Below are 21,748 nucleotides of genomic sequence, written 5' to 3' on the forward strand. Positions count from 1 at the left end.
TTTAATTTATGCATGCATTAAGAAATATGATGCATAAATGAATAAAATCAATATGAAAATAAAATATTTCTACACAACTTATTTATAGGTTTTCATAACTTTTGACATCATTAAACTTATTTCGAACACGAATTATAAAATGCGACGATGTTACTACCGTATGAAATCACATGAAAATTACAAATGTGCTAAATTGTAAAATCAAACGGCCGTCTGGTGAAGTGGTAAGTGACATGGTCACTACACAAGGGGGTCGCGGGTTCGAATCCCGCCAAGGGAAGATATTTGTATGATAAATATAAATGTCTTTCCAGGGTTATGGGTGTATATTAAATATATGTATGTGTATAATAAAAATATTATATTTATTTCCGTTATCTGGTACTTGTAACACAAGTTCTTTACGAACTTAGCACGGGACCAGTTAACGTGGCGTGATTGTAAGTATTTATTTATTTATTTAAATATTTATATTTATATTATGAAAGTTAATTTATTTTCACATTAAATAAGAAAAAACAAGCAAATATTCTCTTTTATTGAAAATGACTGGTAGGGTAAATCACACCATTCATTTTGAAACCATTGTAATAATTTAACGATACTGATTTACTTCTGTTCTAATTATTTCAGTAAACGTAACAACGCCACCACAATTAGGTTTACCGTATTTTATTTAAGGCCATGTTTTTAAATTCACTATAATTTAATTTTCAAATCATAGCACATAACATAAAATCGACATTTACGTGTTTAGCGTTCGTCTTGGGAATTGTTATGAATAGCTAAGCATCCTGGCATTCGCCCTCCCCCATAAAGGTCACTTGTCGACCGACCGGTAAGGGCGTCGCCCTACTCTAGCGCCTGTACTAACTCTAGTGCAATTATGCCATTGCACTTTAAATTCTACTTTTTATTGGGACGTTACGCGTACTACGCCGACTAATTACGTAATTTATTCCTAATGCTTGACGTGGCTGGTTCTAATTTTGTGTAGCAATTATAAATATACCTACTATGGCACTATTTTCTTTCAGATATTTTTTTCTGTTTTTTTTTTATATTATAATTATACTAGCTGACCCGTCAGACTTCGTAGTGCCTCAATCGATAAATAAAAGACCTAAACTTTTGTATAAAATAAACTTAAAACAAACAAAAGGAATCCGTCACATCAAAAGAAAAACAAAATTGTTATTTTTATTTAATTCCGAGCATTTTCTAATTTTTTCACCTTTTAAACCTTCCACAAATAATTCAAGACCAAAATTAGCCAAATCGGTTCAGCCGTTCTCGAGTTTTAGCGAGACTAACGAACAGCAATTCATTTTTTATATATAGAGATAGATAGAAGATAGATGTTAGTGATGTTCAAGAATAAGGATAATATGTAGCGTGATATCCTTATCACTATCTATGTCACGTTTAAATTGACATCGCTACTCGTCTACCTCTCCAATATGAAAAAAAAGTAACATAAGTAGATTTTTTGTACGAAATTTAGTAGTTACCCGTATCAATACTGAGATCTTAGAACTTATATCTCAAGGTGGGTAGCGCATTTACGTTGTAGATGTCCATGGGCTTCAGTAACCACTTAACACCAGGTGGGCTGTGAGATCGTCCAAACAACTAAGCGATTAAAAAAAAAAGTTGATTCTCAACAAAGTTCAAACCAACGTATAAGTAAAGTATGTGTGAGGTTGGTGACATCGTATCGTGGGAATCATAATACGTCGTATTATTGTATAATTTTAATCTACAGCAATTTTCGCAGCGTCCGCACGTTACGAATACACGTTATAGTAATTCTTAATATATTTTTTCCCGTGTAAATTCATTCAAGACGGAAATTTATATTAATATAAAAAGTAAATAATTTTAGCTTAGATTTAACATATTAGACATCGCTTGGGAACATTTAGCTAATGGAATTCTTAAATACATTCCAAACATTAAAATGACTTAAATCCGTTATATTGGTGTTAGTTTTAAAAATTTAGCAATACCGTGACCGTTAAGCCCAATAGAGCAGGTGTTTATTGGAACAGAGTCTACAATATAAATCCTGCCCCAGTCTTGAGATACGATCCTCAATTGTTTTATAAAAATCTTCCTACTCGTCAAGACATACCTAACACATGAATGTTACATACCATTCCCTTATCGACAGAAAATTCGAAAAAAAGTTAAAAACTAGATATTGAAACTAGCAAACTTATCATTCTGGGAACGTGTGGTGAAACTATAAAAGCTAACCCAAAATTAGTAAGTGCTTTAACTATAAGAGGAAATAAAATTTTCTTGAGTGCAATGGTTCTATCTCAAAGATGTTCTAAATAAATTAACTTATATGTTGTCGGTAGGGCGGGCTTTGTCATTTTCGGTGAACGGGTTGGACTCTGGCTTTTTCCTGTTCTCAATCGTGTCACTCTTGACAGAGTGGTCGTGATCGTCACGTAGTGTTTGTTCGAAGGGGCAGACTTAATGCATCTCACGATATCCCACTATCTCTCCCTGCGTGAGGCCATTCTACTGCACTGATTTAAGGGACCTTCCAGTGTTTTTTTATTTTTTTTATTGCTTAGATGTGTGGACGAGCTCACAGCCCACCTGGTGTTAAGTGGTTACTGGAGCCCATAGACATCTACAACGTAAATGCGCCACACACCTTGAGATATAGTTCTAAGGTCTCAGTATAGTCACAACGGCTGCCCCACCCTTCAAACCGAAACGCATTACTGCTTCACGGCAGAAATAGGCAGGGCGGTGGTACCTACCCGTGCGGACTCACAAGAGGTCCTACCACCAGTGTAGTTTTAATTAGGTCGGTCCACCTCATTTGTGACCACCCGCGCGATCTTGTACTTGGACTCTGGCTGGAGCGGGTGAAATTAAGCAACCAAACTCATATAGTGTTCTCTACAGAAATCTAGGTCAAATATACAAACATAATTATCAAAAAACAGAATGCCCTTTTTAGAATCAATTACAAATTTACATAATTTTATAGGACGTATCCTTGTTCGAACGAGGTTTATAGAAAAGATAAGCAATGACAAATTGTACCACTGGCTGATGCCCATGAGCGAAGGGAGCAAAAGCAAAGAAAACAAGACATGATTTATCGATAGAATTTATCGAATTTCCACAAACTATATTAAATCAGATGTAGAAAGCTTTATAAATCAGATGCAAACCATGCAGAAAAACAAAAACATTACATGTTGTTGTCATTTACAAACATGACGCGAGTAATGTTTTCCAAACTTATATCTCAAGGTGGGTGGCGCATTTACATTGTAGATGTCTATGGGCTCCAGTAACCACTTAACACCAGGTGGGCTGCGAGCTCGTCCACCCCACTAAGCAATAATAAAAAAAAAAAAAAATTAACGTAAGTATGGTAGGCGACGTCCCGCGGATGCACGAGCCCCGATCCCTACAACTCAGAGAAAGTGGCACAATTTGTCATACGCCACAATTAACTCGACACAAACTCTAAGCACATAAAACAAAGAGACGAACAGCCGGAAACACAACACTTGAATTAATGAAGATCATATTATTCAGAGTCAACGTACTCTGTCTTATTCCAGGAAAACAACATATGTTTTAGTTTTATGTATAAATAACTGAGATTTCCTTAATTAATTAGTACTATACCCAATTAAATTCAGTATTGCATTGAATATTGAATAATTTTAAAAGCGTTCATCGACTGAAATAATCCTTTCAGACAAGACAAACAATATTCATTACGGTTTTTAATTGCTTACTTAATTGGCAAGGAACACATTTTGTAAACTAGTTCTCGTTACACAGAAACGTCAAACAATAGCTATAGTTATGAGCGAATGCAGCAGTTCCCATGATCGAATGTTGATGTAAGTGAGATGTGTTGTTGAATAATTTGATCCCATTATAGAGAAACGAGGAAAATCACATCTTCGCTATAGAAAAAACGATGTTTTACTGGAAATGAAACACAATAACTCAGCAAACAAAAAGACATGATACACAATTTTTTTACACGCGATTATTTTTAATTTTTTTTTTATTGCTTAGATGGGTAGACGAGCTCACAGCCCACCTGGTGTGAAGTGGTTACTGGAGCCCATGGACATCCACAACATAAATGCGCCACCCACCTTGAGATATAAGTTCTAAGGTCTCAAGTTACAACGGCTGCCCCACCCTTCAAACCGAAACGCATTACTGCTTCTCGGCAGAAATAGGCAGGGTGGTGGTACCCACCCGCGCGGACTTACAAGAGGTCCTACCACCAGTAAAACCATTACCCATGATCAACCTTTTGTGGAGTAAACGAATTCGAATTTCTGTTGTTTTCGTCCATGGAATTGAATGGGATTATTTTATTTTATGCACGATACGTATGTATGTACATATATTCAAGAGATTTCAACGATTATTAGTCATTATTGTTGAGAGAGTTTGATTTGAATGTTTAAATTAAAGGCGAGTTATATTTTAATTTATTTTTATTGTACTGCCCACGTTGAGGCTATGGGTTTAAGATCTCAATTGTAATGTATGGCAACTTTCCTATCCTTCAGCATATGACTGCTTGGCAAAAGAAGTAGGCTGGTAATTAGAACACTCAATTTGACGATCGACGGATTGAAGATTTTGAAAAAGGTTTAACAAACAATATTTTTTTTCTTGTCCTACATTATGCATGGGCGAATCTCACAAATTATCATTTAATAATGCACGACACAATAGTACAAAGTATACTATTATAGTAAATTATTCTATGGTAATTCAAAAATTATCATGGATTGAAACTATTTTATTATAATTTTAACAAAGGTGAAGTTTTGTTCCAAGAACATGTTTTAATGGCTGGCAACCCTACTTGCGTCTGTCGCGTCGACGGAAACGACGAGTGTTGTACAAACTGCATATGAGCTTCTCAGAAATCGTGGCTTCTTCCCTAAAACTCTATTGTTTATGATACTAAACTCTATTGGATATGTTTATTTACTTTCGAATTAGGGTAATCTCCTTAAAAAAATTACTAAAACAAAAATTATGCACTAAAATATCAAATCATTACATTTTTTTTTTTATTGCTTAGATGAGTGGACGAGCTCACAGCCCACCTGGTGTTAAGTGGTTACTGGAGCCCATAGACATCCACAACGTAAATGCGCCACCCACCTTGAGATATAAGTTCTAAGGTCTCAAGTATAGTTACAACGGCTGCCCCACCCTTCAAACCGAAACGCATTACTGCTTCACGGCAGAAATAGGCAGGGTGGTGGTACCCACCCGCGCGGACTCACAAGAGGTCCTACCACCAGTAATAAAATAATTAAAGTTCAATAAACAAAGAACATTCGATACGTTAAAAGTTAACGTAAATATTTTTTATTATTGTTTGAATGGATTATAAATAATAAATTAGCAAGTTCAAGAACACTTCCCACATAAGTTCGATCACGCATAAAAACGCTAACGAAATATTTATGAGCACTCGAATCTAAGAGCGCATGAATCATACATTACAAAGTCTTAAGAAGGTCATTCCTTACGAAAGACTGAACTCATTCATAACATCAAAAGAAATCAATAGTCGTAATAGTATGTGTCTTTATTCAATTCCCCTCACGCGAGTTTGACTGCTAAGTACCAAGCAGTGTGCGAGCCCAGCCTGTTTCGTTCTCAGAAGTCACGATCTTGGCGACTTAACCATTCAATTGTGAGACTTGTGGAAGTAACAGCTGTGCTTCGGTGTTTGCAGTACAAATGTCTTTTAAATAACGATATGCAAATTTTATTCCATTGATAGATTTGAATTTTCAAACTCTCAATTGATTATTCAATACCCACAATAAAAATACTTACTTACAATACTCTAAGTTATCTTGAGCCTATAATTAAAGTTAAACTGGTATCTTATGCCATTTGTATCTATAAATGCATCGTAGCATAAGTTCTCGTAAGACCACAAACCGATACTAGTACTAGTGTCGTCGTAAAAATAACTCAAATGAATGAACACAATTCTGTATTCTCCTCTCGTCATTTTATGTTTCTCGTAAGCATACGTTTAAATGAAATAAGTTGCCAGGTAAACAGGTTTTTTTTTTCTAAAGCACACACTCAATATGATGACAGCGCTTTAGTTCTCTGCATCCTAAAATTTAAAGTAATTTGATATTGAATTAGAATACAATGCATCTTGAAGTTACGTACGTATAGTAAACAAAGCACGTAAAAAGAAACTATTTAAACACACTTTTTACGAAACTACGTCTCACGTAAAAACTTTATGTGTATTGACATACAAATGACCAAATGCTAAGCGGTTGAATTGAAAACATACTTTGGCTTTTAATCGAGACCATCATAATCTAGAAAATGACCACCATTTTACTGAGATTATATGTTATGCCATATCATCGCATCTCATTTCATTTAATTTCATCCCAGATGATTAATGTCTCAAATTAATCATCTTCATTTCATTTCACTCCATATCATGTTTTATAAAAATATGAATATAAATTAAAATAAGCCATGACTTAAAGGTCTTAGTTACCAGGTCAAAAAATCCCTTAAAAAAATCAGACCATCATTTGACAGTTCCTAGGTCGTTACGTGTATGGTGACGTCATAGTGGAGCTGAGAGTACTTAACCAGCCTGGCAAGTGACCGGTGCGCACAGGTGCCCCGACAACAGAGACGCGTACGCTGGTATCCACTTTCAGCTGTTCTCCGCTCACATTTACAAAGTATTTAGCGAATTTCAAAAACACGGAAATGTATGGCCTTTATAAAGATCAAACGCTATACTCACGATTCCGAAATTTGTAACCATTTCTCATGTTTCTCATGACATGGCTAGATTGAAACAAAGACCGTGTCATTTAACAGAGCCAAAAATTGCACGAAAATTAATTAAACATGTTTACGTTTATTCTTCGGATTTAATTTAGATTGAAATTAATCGCCAATCTCTTAGAATAAATTTAAGACACAAATAAAATAATTGTGGTAAAATTGTAGTAAAGTGAGTAAAGTAAAGAGAGTAAGTGGTAAAATTGAGATTGCGTTTAGATCAAAAGGTTGTAAATGCATGCAAGCTCATTAAAAGTCTCATTGACCAACACAAAGGAAAACTTGGAACTATCTTATACAAAAATTCATTAGGGAATCAACATACATTACGTAAGTCTCTAAATAACTGCGACATTTTCAGATCGCAGGTAGCAATTTGATATTTACAGTAAGCAATTTGATATTGCGGAAATATAGCTGTTTGTTTAACTATAAATATAACTTTATAAACTTATTAAAATTTTGTAAATTTCAACAAAACTCAACTCAGTCATTAATAAGTATTGGGGCCATGCAAATAATCCTAATGAAACACTTAAAAACCGTACACCAAGAACGGGAACATTAGGCAACAACACGACTGAAGGTTGATTGCAACAAGATGAAAAATTGTACATATTAGTTCCAATCATGCGTTACGAAACATAACATCACGTCTTTACAATAGATAAGTATTTTGGATTACTCATTTATTTTATAGTTACTGAAGGCTGTCGCCATTGCCCGTGGACAGCCGCGTTTCCATTAAGGTGTGGCGACACCTATTCACCATTGGAAACAAGTTTGACTTGTCCTGAATCTCGAAAATATATTTACCGTAAAGCTCTTTGGGATAAAGAAACCATTTAATAACAATCATTTGAGACTATGGCTGTTTGTCTACTATGAACCTTATGTTACTGATGTAGGACTACTCTTTGCTATTTGATAATTATAAAAACATGAGGCGTGAAACTTAACGATTGCTGTATTACAAATGTACGCATGAACATAAGGAAGGGCAGTTTACTCGACAGTGCAATTAAATATCTACTATTTAAATAATAAAAAACTTAAAAGTAATCACCGTAGAAGTGGTGCGTTCCGGTATAGATGCCAATTTCGGTTTATGGAATGCATTTATTGATCGTTTGATATGTTATTAGCGTAAAAAGAGTATCAAAACGTCGATCCGAGTGTATCGAGACGCGGTTCATGAGGAGATGGTTAGGCCTCTTTAGATCATGTGCATAACATAGCATGGTCTTTAGAGCAAGACCGCCATAAAGCTTGATCGTAAGTTAAGTTTCTGAATTTATCAAAACTGGAGCCAGCCCTTGTCTAGTTCTGATCATAATCAGTTTGATTATATTTTATGGCTCTTCTACAGAGTTTGACATGCTCTAAGTTTCATAATAATTTGGAGTTCCTAATACATTCCATAAGATTGGGTGCGGTGAATTAGCCCATGGAAATGTGCGTGATGCAATCGAGAGCTGTCTACGACTTTAAGTTTATATTAAGCTTAATGGATTTTAGATGACCTTTACACTATTTAAAATGCATCATAATAATGTATAAGCTGATGTACGTTCAATATAAAACATTTTAATGTCTTCTATTAAAAGGAACAATTTTTCTTGCATATTTGTGGTTGGACCTGGTATATTTAGATACTATTTCAATAACAACTTTAAATCAAAAATGCTCTCATAATAAAAAACAAAATACTTAGATGCTACTGGATAAAATCTCAACAAGTTTAAACGACTTTGAAAACATATTCAAAGGACGTAAAATAAGCACCTGACTCACCGGCTTTAGGTCACACGGTCTAATACTCCCATTAAATTCACTTATAAATGGCTTTAAATCATACTTGGCTACAATAATATGAAACCGGTCAAGTGCGTTTTGAGCAACACAATGTGAAGTGGTTCTGTAGCCCAAAGGATAGGGAGTCGAGGTGTTATGTTGTTGTATGTATGGTTGTATTTTTTATTACAATTCCTCAGACACTATTAAGACCCAAGTTATTCATGAGGTCACCAAAAAAAAATAAGCGAGTATCTAAAAACATGATGTTACCCCAAATCTAGATATCATGGCCACGTATCTCATTCTTCTTTTTTTCACTCTTTTTTTTCTACCTATTAGCTGGTAGCCTAAGGAGCTATTCCAGCTATATTCTACTAAGCTGTCTAATCAATATGTAATAGGATAGTTAGATGGAGAAGACATTTCACGACTCTAGCAGATCCTATCCCTACATTGACATCAAAATTCACCAGAAAATCTTGACTCCATTTTTAAAGACTTGAATTTCAAGTCGTTTACTATTATTTTTTCTTTTCTTAATTACTTTACATTGTTTTAATAATCTCATTTATTTAAACGGGGTTTTCTTAAAGATACTCAACTCTTTTAAAAATTCGAAATTTGGGGTGTTTTATTTGTGTGTTTGTGTGTTTATATGTGTATTGTTATATTTTATTTGGGGGGGGGGTACTTTATTTTTCTATTTTATGTTTATTTTCTTTTAGTTTAAACCTTTAACTAATAACCTCTGACTTAAAATATCTCAATGGTTGATTAAGACGTATTAAATAAATGAATAGGATTTTTAACTGGCTACGGAAGCCGAACAATGTTTTTCACACAACTCTTTTAATGTTCTTTTACCTAACCTTGGTAAAAACGAATCACTTCCTTAAAAATCCGCTACAATATTCCAATTGTGTTTTAAGTTAACGATATTACATCGCAATTTCAGAACGGACATCGTGAGGGTTAAATCGAGATATGTTATAGTTGTTTCCAAATTATTTTGTTAGATAAGATTATTGAATAATTTTAACGAACTTAGTGATTTCTCTTCAGTACCATATAGCATTCGTTATTTATAATACCCATGAATATTGTTCAGGTATTTGTTTCTTTGTAAGTCGCGGCTATTCACTCATCGACACCGGTAAGATTGAACCTCCTGGTTTTGGTAAAAAAAATTACGAATATATGTTCTCAAATCGATCAGGAATCAAAACCACAGAAGATCAAACTACAAAGTAATTATTTACCGTAAATTCAATTCCGTATCTATGCTGTATTGTCTGGAAGCTTCTCACATAAATTGCTCCCTATTACGCGAAATTACGACCACACCACAATGTTTGTAACTGTCTCGCCGCTCTTTATGTTATTCGCATTCCACACACGCACGTTCAAAAACGAAATCAACTTAACCGAATTCATGTGAAATTTGAGTACATTTCTAAAAAAATAATTCTGTTAACCAAACAAATTCAAGTATAAACGAAAGTAAGTGTATTTGTAGACATTCGACAGATCCGTCAGCAAGTGAACATTACTCATCAGAAATATATCAAGAAATGAATGTCCCGTTATTTCCTTAGTGTTATTAAAGTGAACATTTATTTCGCTGTCAAATATGCAAGTAACAGTTTGTATCATCACTGCTTTCATTTAATACAATAACAAATACAATATCATTAAACAGAACGAGGCGTCCGATTGACGCGCGCATCAAAAACTGGTTTCTTATTGTTGGCAAAGCGAAGAGGTTAACCCCAAAAAGTATAAACTTCCGAGTCTGCTAATGTTTACGATGTTTCAAAACCGTAACAAGACGGGACGCTCTACGGTTTTCAACATCTACAAAATTTGTAAACATGCAATAAAAAGTAATCAATTTGTTAATCTTAGTTTCTAGGACTTATCTTGACGTATTTTTTTAAGTATAGGCTCATTATAAATTGTAAATAAGTGATTCATGTGCGCAATGTTGTTAAAAAAATAAAATGAATCTTTGTCCGTCGGTATTTCTACCAAATAATGACTACAGTAGGTAATGCCCATCAAGAACTTGATTTTATTAAACAATCGTAATTATGTAAAAATAATAATTTAATATTCATTTCAAATACATTAAAGAAAGTAAACACCATTAATGACCAATTGGATAAATTAGTCTGAACATAATGGAATATTTATTTCACATGAGTGCTCATTATATTTCATACTTGATCAAGTGAGTTTGGTCTGTAATCGTATGTCCAATAAAATGTACTAAATAATATTTATTAAGTTTTTAGATTAATTTTAAAATTTTAGTTACATTTCGTTATTTAATAATTTACAGTTTTATTTCAAAGCCAATGTTTGAAAACCTTCCGAAAATCTTTAGCTAACGGTGCGCCAATGACATTCATAAACATATTTTATTGCTTTCAAATAAACACAGCCTCAAACAAGGCATTACAAGAGATCGTAAACGTAATATTTACATGTTCGGTCCTGTTGCTTTCTTCGAGTGACTAAAAACATAACATTTTAGCTCGAAATACACCGACGCGACGGGCGAGGTGCCTCGTATTTTAACAATGAATACGTTATGCACGTACACAACAAACGATTTCATTGAAACAAAGTGTCACGAAAATAACATTTCACATTTTTAGTAAAACAGGATTGTTAAGAACGCGATACCGTATCTGATGACCTTGAAGTCAAAACTCACTGCGACCGGTTGAATAATTGAGAATAGAACACGTAACCTGCAATCAGATTGAGTGCAATAATATTCAGATAGAGAATATCCAAGTTCCCCGACCTCAATCTGATAAAGTGTGAAGTTACAATTTAATTTCATTTAAAAAAACTTTGTCTTAGCTATTCAACGTTTGCACGAACGATTTAATTGACCCAAACATAGCAAACGATTTTGTTCACACGGAGATAATTAGCGAATAGAACTTATTATTAGCGAATAGAACTTAGAACTTATATCTCGCATATACGTTGTAGATGTCTATGGGCTCCAGTAACCACTTAACACCAGGTGGGCTGTGAGCTCGTCCACCCATCTAAGCAATATAAAAAAAAAAAGAATATAACTAAGGCTTGTGTGTTATTAATCTATTTAAATAGAGTAAGTAGACCAGAGCTTCAAGCGTTCCGGTTCGTGATAAAAACCTAATCTGTTAACATATTGTTACATGTCTTATCGTTAGCCTCATCTATGGGCGAGTCCATCGAGTTTGCATTCCGAACAATTGCTGTCTCTCTACCGGTAATTAGAAACTTGTGAATAACGGTACGTAATTTGTAGGTAGCGACTCCGTCTCGAATTGACTTGTGTTGTGACACCAGTTTTCTTAGATTCGGGTCTTGAATAATACTTTGTTACAACTAAAACACATTTGTCGAATGACTACGCTGTCATTAAATAAAAAAAATTAAGCCCTGTTTTATAAGGCGTTCATGATTTTATACTTTTTAAGCAAATGCATTCATTTTACTTCTTGATTTTTCTTTTGTCGAACCGAATAGAAGGTGCAGATTTTTTATTTATGGCGCGAATGTAGTTTCCCACACAACGCACCGTTGTTCGTATCCGATACAAGCACAATCGATATAAAGTGTAAAATAAAGCGGTGCAAAACTTGCCGCTAGGCCACATTCTAAGCAATGTCCCTAATGACTGTAATCAAGCTTTATCACATTTCTTGAGCTTTACTGCAAATGAATTAGTCTAGGCGAGTTGAACAATACTCACCGCCACTGCCGTCCGGAAGAGCATACAATACCCCGCAGAGTGCAGCAGAAACGGCTTCAGTATTTTGTACTGTACATTCATTCGATTCAATTTGAGCTGGTTCAAACAGAGCAAAATCCAGACCATCCATATCACTACGTGTCGATACCCCATCGTCTTCGGTTACCCGATGGCAAAAGTTTTCTGGTGAATCGACCTCTTTAGGACTACGGCTACAGACTCCGTCGCTAAGGGGATCGCAACAGCACGTGTCCGAAAATGGCTCAAAGTCTCTGCAGTCAAATTCGCATCTCTCGAAGCTGTCACAGGTGCACGATGACAAAGCATCATCCGAATCGGAGCCATCGACCACAAAAACATTATTACTCTGTACAACTTCTTTGTCGTTTTTCGTGGATATATAGAAAACACTAGAAGTATATGGCACTTTTTGGAGTTTTAGAGAGACGCTATCCGATTTCTTAGTTAGGTATTGACGTGCAGGCTGTTCTGGGATTAAATCATCGATCTGGGTACGACAATCTTCATATCGAGCGAAACTCGAAGTGTCTGTTAAATTTGACGATCGATCGACAGAGTATACATCAGCGTAAGGATCCGTTGAATCAATTTGTTGTCGGTAAGGTGCGAGCTGTGAGCGAGTCCCATGAAAAATGGTGGTGTAGGGGCAAGTGTGGAGCGGACGCGTACGGTCCGCACGCCGAGGATAGCTGGCTGCCAGGGGATCCCTGATCGTAGGACCTTCGTGATTGATATACGCCTCGCTCGTCGACAAAACGTTGTACCGCCAGTCCGGCATGGCTGACAGCGACCATACTAAGCGTACACGCTACAGGTTTTCACTCATCGCTTACTACAAAGGCACTCAGTTATTGTATGTATTATATTTAGTGGATTAACTATGGCACACTCATCATGGATTGTGCAGATAAAGGAATTGTTTCACTACAGTCGGCATCAACATCTGTTCAAATACTGCAATTCGTGTTATTTTACAATACCGCTTGCTATTTTATCAAACATTCTCGAAACTTAAAGAATTCTGTTTGTTAGTTTTCCTATGTATTATTTATTACTAAACTATATGTTACTTTTATAACAACAATGAAATATTCAGAATTAAACTAACTAACTAAGATATATCAGCAGAACAGCACAGAAGATCCCAAGGTTCGTAGTGTGGACAATTGTTTGCCCAGCCCCAAAAACCCAAGATAAGATAACAAATATCTAATTTAATTTTGTTCGATAAAACACAAAATGAAACTTAAAAGCCCCAAACAAGCAATCGAAATACCATGTTTATATCAGACTGAAGTTGTTGTAATGATTACGTTCACTCAACTTAATTGCAATGTGGTTCGTATAATCGAAATTCTATCAAGTGTACCGGATGTACTAGACTGGTTGTATATATATCTGACTGTAACAGAACTAGCATGTTACGGTATTGCGTTAAGTGAGCTCTCCGTTACATTCAAATCATTTCAACTCGACGTAATGAGAAGATTTTCTTTTATAGCGCTTACTACGACGATGTTTTTGATATACACGAACTAAGCTGTTTGGGATAATTGAATTTAAATATAATATCTACAAATGTGTTTTTCCCGAATCAACTAACAAACACTTAGGTCAGAGTTTCTTAAATCATAACTAGTCAATCTATTAGTCCAAAAAGCGGAAAAACGAGTATAATTCTTTGCAATCATCCTACTTAACATTCCCCTTAAAGTCCTACCTTAAACTCCGGAATGGATAGATAATATCTACGCTATCATAAAAGTTATAAAATTAAAATTTCTAAAGAACCGTGAAAGTAGTGAGAAAACAAGTATGTTACTATTAGGGTGGACGTGAATAAATGCTTAAAAGGTCGATGGCTGTAAGTCGTGCTTAGGAAACGCAATTATTTTGTAAGTACTTCGAGATTGTTACAGCGACCGTGATAATGGCGATGCGGTATCGTGACCACTTCTTTATTGTAATAGGATTGTTGAAAAAAATTATACGTTTTTAAGTGGAAAAGAAAAACGAAATTGTACATTAAAATTTACTGTCGTTATGAGATCAGGTTTAAATACTTTTACTGACGAAATTAATGAATATATTCCTTATATTTTTTAATAGCTAAGAAAGGCAGATGACCTATGTCCGTCTGATGTTGAACTGAGCACTGGGGCCCAACGTCATACAGTGCACACCGCTGCTAGCTTATATTCGTCCTTCTATGGTTATTGTAAAATGACGACGATGACTTCAGAAGGTAATCCAAAAAATCAATTGAATTTAAAATTCAAATACTGTTTTATTGAATCGAATTATTTGAAAACCAACCGTTTATCTTAGAACATACTATCGCAAGTAATAAGAGTACATGGATCGGTAATATTATCTACGTACTTATTATATTAAAACATACTTGCTTATAAACCGATATACCTAATAGACTGACAATCTTCATTGTTTACGGGATATAATCGTAGAAAGAAACTTTCTCCACAAAAAAATAAATCGTTTAGTAATATCGAACAATAAATAAATATGAGTAAAAGTGAATACGACCTGATTTTTCACTACTATCGAACAGGTGAGCGTGCCGGTAAAACGATAGTTATTACGTACAGATCTAAGAATAAAGTTTTAGTTATTGAGGCATAAAAACGCTAGTGAGGACCGGTACATAACGTAAAAAATTGATGCATAAAAATTAAGACTCTCGATCGGTTTACGAGATTATGTTCATATTATATTTAACGGTGTATATCTATTTATTGTATGTACGTATTTTCTTTAATAATGTATTATTAATGGTACACCGTAACATACCTGCTATATATTTATATTTTCCAGAATTTCTGTTAATTAAACGGTCGTCTGGAAGAAATCGCTTTTAGCGATAAGACCGCCTATTGTACAAATATATCTGCTTGTTGACTGTTTTCTAATGTTAATTGTGTTTCGGTGTGCAATAAAGTATGTTCTCTTACTCTATGTTGTTGATTTCATTTTTCTCAATGTTGATTAAGGATTAGCGTATACAGTAGAATATACAACGACTTCGCTTATAACGACTAACCGCTTTTAACGACGATAATGATTACTCAAGTTAGGTTTCATAGATAAGTACTGAGAAAATATAACCGTTTAGTGCGACTCCGTTTTAAGCGACCAACTGCTTATAGCGACCCTTAATTATGAATATTATGATGATACGTCCGGTTAAAACGACGCACAATGTTTTATTTACATAACCTACCAATACCTCGGCGCCCCAACTTCACCCCGCCCCCTTTATTGGCGCGTGAATCAAAGTTAGTGCTTGTCACTTGTTATGACAAGTTCTTAAAGCTCGACAAAATGAGTTTTATGAAGCGAAAGTGTTTTACAATTGAAGAATAATGTGCAATATGACACCGATTAGAAGCCGGTGATCAAATGCAACCCTCGCAAAGGAGTTTGGTGTATCTCATTCTATAATATCAACAATAAAGAAAAATAAAGATAAGATCACGCCGCTGCTTAGTGCCAATGTTTTAAAATACAAACGTGTAAAGACTTCTACTCATGATTCGGTGGATAAGGCATTGTTACAGTGGTTCAAGCTTCAGCGCGACTGGGGAATACCCGTGAATTTACCCTCTGCTACAAGAGAAAGCAATTTTTCGCTATACAGTTAGATATGCAAAATTTTACATGCTCCATGAGTTGGATAAATATATGTACTTAAGAAATAATTCTGCCGTTTTGTACGTCATCCGGTTAGTACGACATAGTTTCGCCGGTCCCTTGAAAGTCGTTATATCCGGATTCTACTGTATATTGAAATAGTTACTTTGACAGACAAGAAATTAGAAAAAGAGAAAGAGAGAGCAACATTTCCGATTATTTTTACGTAACACTTTGAATGTTCACAAATTCTACAAATTCGTGAATTAATGGAACGCGGCGAAGACGCGTGCCGCATTAGACCATCGATGTGATCTACGACAAAAACACGGGTGAACCACGGTCAACGAACGAATATAACTATTTACTGGCACCCGTCTATCTACTAACAAAAATAGTTTAAGTGCGAATAGTCTTAATATAAATCTAGAACTAAATCTTAATGCAATTGATTGAAATAATAGTGATGTCACTTATCGACTTCACATCAAATATGGTTTGTAAATATTTATTAAGTAAACGTACGTTTGTAATTTACTTTATTTACCTACTTACTAAACAAATTAACCAGAAATTAAAGTGAATTCTCATTAGATTATTTTTACTAATAGTAAAATGGCCATGCTTAATTGTTATAATATTAAATTATTATTAACTCATTTTAGTTTACAATGACTAAAATATGACTTTATTGTGTAAAAGGTGTTATTTAAGGTGCCTTCTATACATTCTTTTACCAAACCCAACTAATTATGGATGCGTTGCATGATTTAATATGCCAATTCGCATTCCAAACGTTACAGCGTTGTCAAACAAGTTTATTTCTATAATAATTATCTAAGATTTTAAATCACGGAAACTTTGTTACAGCCAATAAAATAGTCTTCAAAATAAACAAAAACATTCCATTACCTACCAACAGGGTCTAAGCGAATGAAAAATTATGATCCGAAATACGATTATAATCTTTTTTATTAATAATACTATATTTAATCATGCCTACAACTCATTACCATTTTATTTAATTTATTCAATTTTGGTGTACTTTTTTTAAAATAAATCCTACAAATACTTACTTTATTTTAAATGAGATATTTTAAAGGGAAAATGCTATGGTCAGCGTTATTACATTATCTGTTATTCACCGCTGAACGTAAACCTTTTCTATGTATTATTATTTCCAGGCTGGTTTCAAAAATGTGATTATTATTATACTTAGGAAAATAATAACATGTTATAATTCGTATTTCGTGTTAAGTTTCAACTACTAATTCATTTATGTTTTTAAATCAGGGTAATAGTTTATTACTTGCAAAGGCATATAGAATTCACCTTCACACTAGACGGAACCTCACAAACAATATTGCATTGTATGGAACCAAATAGCCAAAGGATACCTGATATGAAATTTAATATGGAAAGTTGACTGTTACCTATATCGAGCAAGTCTCCAGAGAGGATTGTTCGTGGTGAATTTATTACTGGACGATAAGAACAGACTAGAAATGGCAGGTTTATGTTTTCAATGTATTGGCAAACGAAGTCGTGGCCATCGAGATATTATGTACTTCGTGGCCCACCTAGTGTTCAGTAGTTACGGGCTATAGAATTGCATATAACTGTGCAGGTTGGATTGATTAAACAATGTTGATTTTGATGTTCGTGATTTTTTCTGTGAATTATTTACGTGAATGAAGAAGGTGTGTATCCTAGGGAATTAGGTACGAGTATACTAAGTGCTTTGGTCTAGTCCAATATGTTACAGAAGCCTCATGTTGGCATCCAACGTGCATCCTTGGAACGGAGATCGATATTGTGCCTCAGCCACTAATCTTCTGACTAATGCCGTGAAGTACTACTGCGAGACATTTTACTGACTGATGAAGAAACACTTTTAGTCTTCGCTAAATTTATTAACATTTATCAATGAACTTACACAGTATTTTTCGTGTATCTCAGTATTTGTATTATCTACATTAACCACCGACCCAATTGATTGTAGTAAGTAGTTTCCGGAATATTTAAAATGCGATTTTGTAAAAAAATATTCATAATTATTTACGAAAAGTTTAAACATTGACTATACAAAACGTAATGAAGATATGCATAGATCATGCTCCTTAAATCTACATATTTTAGTTTTGCCTAAATATTTAAAACGGTCAATAATTGCCTTGAAATTGACGTCATAAAGCCAATGAACGTAATTATTCAAATTCGAAACAAATCATTCATAAATGAACTCGAATCCTCCTCCTATCCCGTTTATCGCCATGAATTTATAACGTTATAGTTTGCCGACCGTAGTAAACAATCCTGCATCACTGAACTTGACACTAACAAGGCACAACGTTAGTCACTTTCCGATTGAGACCGTCAGGCGTAAAGTGACGGTTACATTCGAATGTTTCGATTAAATTCGTTTCGATCGCGCTACGTAGAGGTGCGCGTGCCGGATCGCGCTCGGAGCGACTGGGACTGGATCGAGTTGCCGCAGCGCGCTCGGTGACCGTGCTCCTCGGGACCCGCTCATCTCTCCGCAGATGTGTGCTTAGTGCGAGTTTTTTAACGTTCTCGATAGCGTAAAAGTTAACCCAGTTTTGTATGTAATTTTTTTTTATTCCTGAGATGTGTGGACGATCTCACGGCCCACCTGGTGTAAAGTGGTTACTGGAGCCCATAGACATCTACAACGTAAATGCGCCACCCACCTTGAGATATAAGTACTAAGGTCTCAGTATAGTTACAATGGCTGCCCCGCCCTTCAAACCGAAACGCATTACTGCTTCACGGCAGAAATAGGTAGGGTGGTGGTACCTACCCGTGCGGACTCACAAGAGGTCCCACCAGGAATTACGCAAATTATAATTTTGCGGATTTGATTTTTATTTAGTTGGAACAGCGCCCCTAGCGGCAAACTTAGGTAAACGATTCTATACAAATATGAGCTAACTTTTACGCTATCGAGAACGTTAAAAACCTCGCACTAAGCTAAGCACACTGGTCTCTACGCTCGCTCATCAAACAACACACGGACCGTTATCGCTCGCAGGGGACACCGATGTCACAAACAAATCCCGCTCCATATTCATGAGCCCCGTGCATCACACGCGCAACAAAGAAATTTACTATAGAAACTTTAACTACGATAGTGCGCTTGTCGTCACGTCCTTTAGGGGAACCAGTTTCCGAGCCTACACAAACAAAGGTGACAACTAAACAGGGGCAGGGAGTTGTCACTTTTATTTATTTTTTCAGTGAAAAGGGTGGTCGAGATAAAACTTAAAATCGGAAGGGTGGGTTGCGCGTAAAATGCTCGAATGTAACGAAATACAGATTAAGTTATTAATAACCCATTCGAATATTTACGACTAGTTATTGTTGATTTTTAATTTGCAGATCTATACCACATGAGTTGTCTATTATCAAAGGTGGCAATCTGTGCATTTGGACAAAAAAATGTTATTGATATGTCAATACAGACTGATTTGAATATAATCGTCTCCTTCAAAGAATACGGTTCAAAACCTGCATTAAATAAAGGTTAATACTTAACCTGTTATTTATCTAAGATTTCGTTCAGAAGAGTTTTGTGACTGCCAATGGAATACAAAGTCAATAATTCGTTTTTCTGATTTACCAATAATTGTCCAAAAGTCACATTGCCGGCTTTGATAATAGTCGACTCACATATAAGACATACATACATAGGGTAAACAATATATTGTTAGCTACACGTTAACTAGACGATCAGGTAAAATTACTGGCACTAAAACAGTCACTCGAATTATAAACTGGTAGTTGAACACTAAATGAATATCCTGCTGGTTTTAATTACAAGCGTACACTACATTTGTTATTGTACTATTATTAATTGATTCGAAATAGATCCTCTTGTTTTCCTCTGCTTTGGTAATTGACACAGTAACATAAACGTTACAAAAGTGAATTAACAAGGATTGAATTTTCATACAAAAATGGTTATGGACTCAATAAACTTAATCACCACGTCGACACAATTACGTCAACTATTTAGTTAGGCCAAGCATTTTTTTTAAGATTTGAGATCAAAGTTTTAATTACTAAGGAGAGCTGTTTAAAATAACAATAATAATACATATATTTATTTATTAAACTAAACAGGGCTCATTATAGTATAATCTATACTATTATTATAAAGAGGAAAGATTTGTTTGTTTGTTTGTATTGAATAGGCTCCGAAACTAACTGATTTGAATAATTCTTTCACTGTTTGGAAGTTACACTATTCCCGAGTGACATAGGCTATAATATTTTTTGAAAAAAATTAGGGATCCTTATTAAAACTCCAATAATGTAACCCAAGGTGTAAAAAAATTACCTAAAATAATGATAGAATAAAATAATGTACTAAGACTTTGTAGAACACATTATTAATTACAAAAAGTGTCACGACAGCATATGTCTAACTATTGTAATTATGCCGCAATAAGTGTTATTTTATTTTAAAAAATAAAACGTCGAAATTTTTGTTAAAGACCCGAGCGGAGCCGGAGCGGGCCACTAATAGTTTACTATTTACCTAAATTCTCATAGTAACGACGCCATTCAATTCCAATACACAGATCCAACAGTAACTTTTACCGTAGCCACGTTAGACGACATATTATGATAATCATAATCATAAAGAGACAACGCGAGTTCCATTTTATTCTCAAGCCCTTATTGAAATTGTGCAAGGAAACTGTATTGTGTTGCTTAATAGAGCGTAATTGAAAAGCCAAAGGTTGCTTATCTTGGGCCATTATGGCCCGTAATGATTACTGACACATTATATAGCGCGGAGTCCGTACGCCTCGTTCTCATTGCACTACATTTACTAATTGCGCAATACTCGTTCAGATAATCGGCAACACCACGAGGACGTTGCGAAGCAAGTTTACGAAAAGTCACTTAATTAAATGTTAACGATGTGATCAAAATTTAACCAGTGTTTAAAACGGGTCATCCTAACGTAAGTTATCTATCGTCTTGGGTATTTTATCTCTTTAAATATTGATTATAAGTTAGCAAAGCAATGGATTGAAGCAAGTTAGCGTTGAAAAGTAAATTGACATTATCACATCAGGTGATCTTATTGATAACAGATAGTAATCTGACTTTATCTGACTATAGGGCTTATTCAGAATATAGTTAAAAAATGACAATAACACTATTGAATAACAATCCAAAATTGAAATCAAAATGTTTTTATTTATTCTGGTCGAACGGCTATCCAAAGTAATAAAGTTATCGTGGGCGCGTGTGCAAGCTTCTAAGTTCATCAGAAGTCATAAAATTCGTGAAAATAACGTTGAAAGACTATATCGACACTTGCAAAGAATAAATTGTAACTCATGTTTAGCTAAAACTTAGTTACCATGTTATTCTTTGCACCTGTCGATATTACATTAATAGATACAGCTAAAAACCTGTTACCATAGCGGTACTTAGCCTAGTCAATCTAATATTAATAGTGCTATTCTGTTTACCTTTCTTTTCCTTCAGGCAGAAGGCTGAAACTTATGCGAGGACTCCGTATCTGCCACTAGGGGGCGCGTGGGGTATGTAGGACTTGATGGTCTGTAGAATGTTGGGAGTGGACCCGTGGCGCAAAGATGTTTTGGCCCCTATCCCCAA

At 34.9% G+C, this 21,748-nt stretch overlaps 1 protein-coding gene across 7 annotated transcripts in view; it reads right to left on the reverse strand.

Moving 5' to 3' along the window:
- Positions 1-21,748, reverse strand: part of LOC101738176 (ras GTPase-activating protein raskol) — a 202,503-nt gene that overhangs the window by 146,637 nt on the left and 34,118 nt on the right. Inside the window, exons 1-2 of one of the 7 annotated variants that reach the window (XM_062672447.1) lie at positions 18,393-18,567; positions 12,422-13,320 (exon numbers count right to left, since the gene is read on the reverse strand). The exons of 1 other annotated variant lie outside the window; for it this stretch is intronic. In XM_062672447.1, coding sequence (XP_062528431.1) covers positions 12,422-13,220 — 799 coding nt within the window. In that variant the 5' untranslated portion in view covers positions 13,221-13,320; positions 18,393-18,567. Of the gene's footprint in view, positions 1-12,421; positions 13,429-18,263; positions 18,568-21,748 lie in introns of those variants that run through there. 5 more of the 7 variants (XM_062672445.1, XM_038015930.2, XM_062672446.1 and 2 more) reach the window with 5 other exon arrangements.

Source organism: Bombyx mori, chromosome 15 (genome assembly GCF_030269925.1).
Source record: "Bombyx mori chromosome 15, ASM3026992v2".
Taxonomy (NCBI): Eukaryota; Metazoa; Arthropoda; class Insecta; order Lepidoptera; family Bombycidae; genus Bombyx; species Bombyx mori.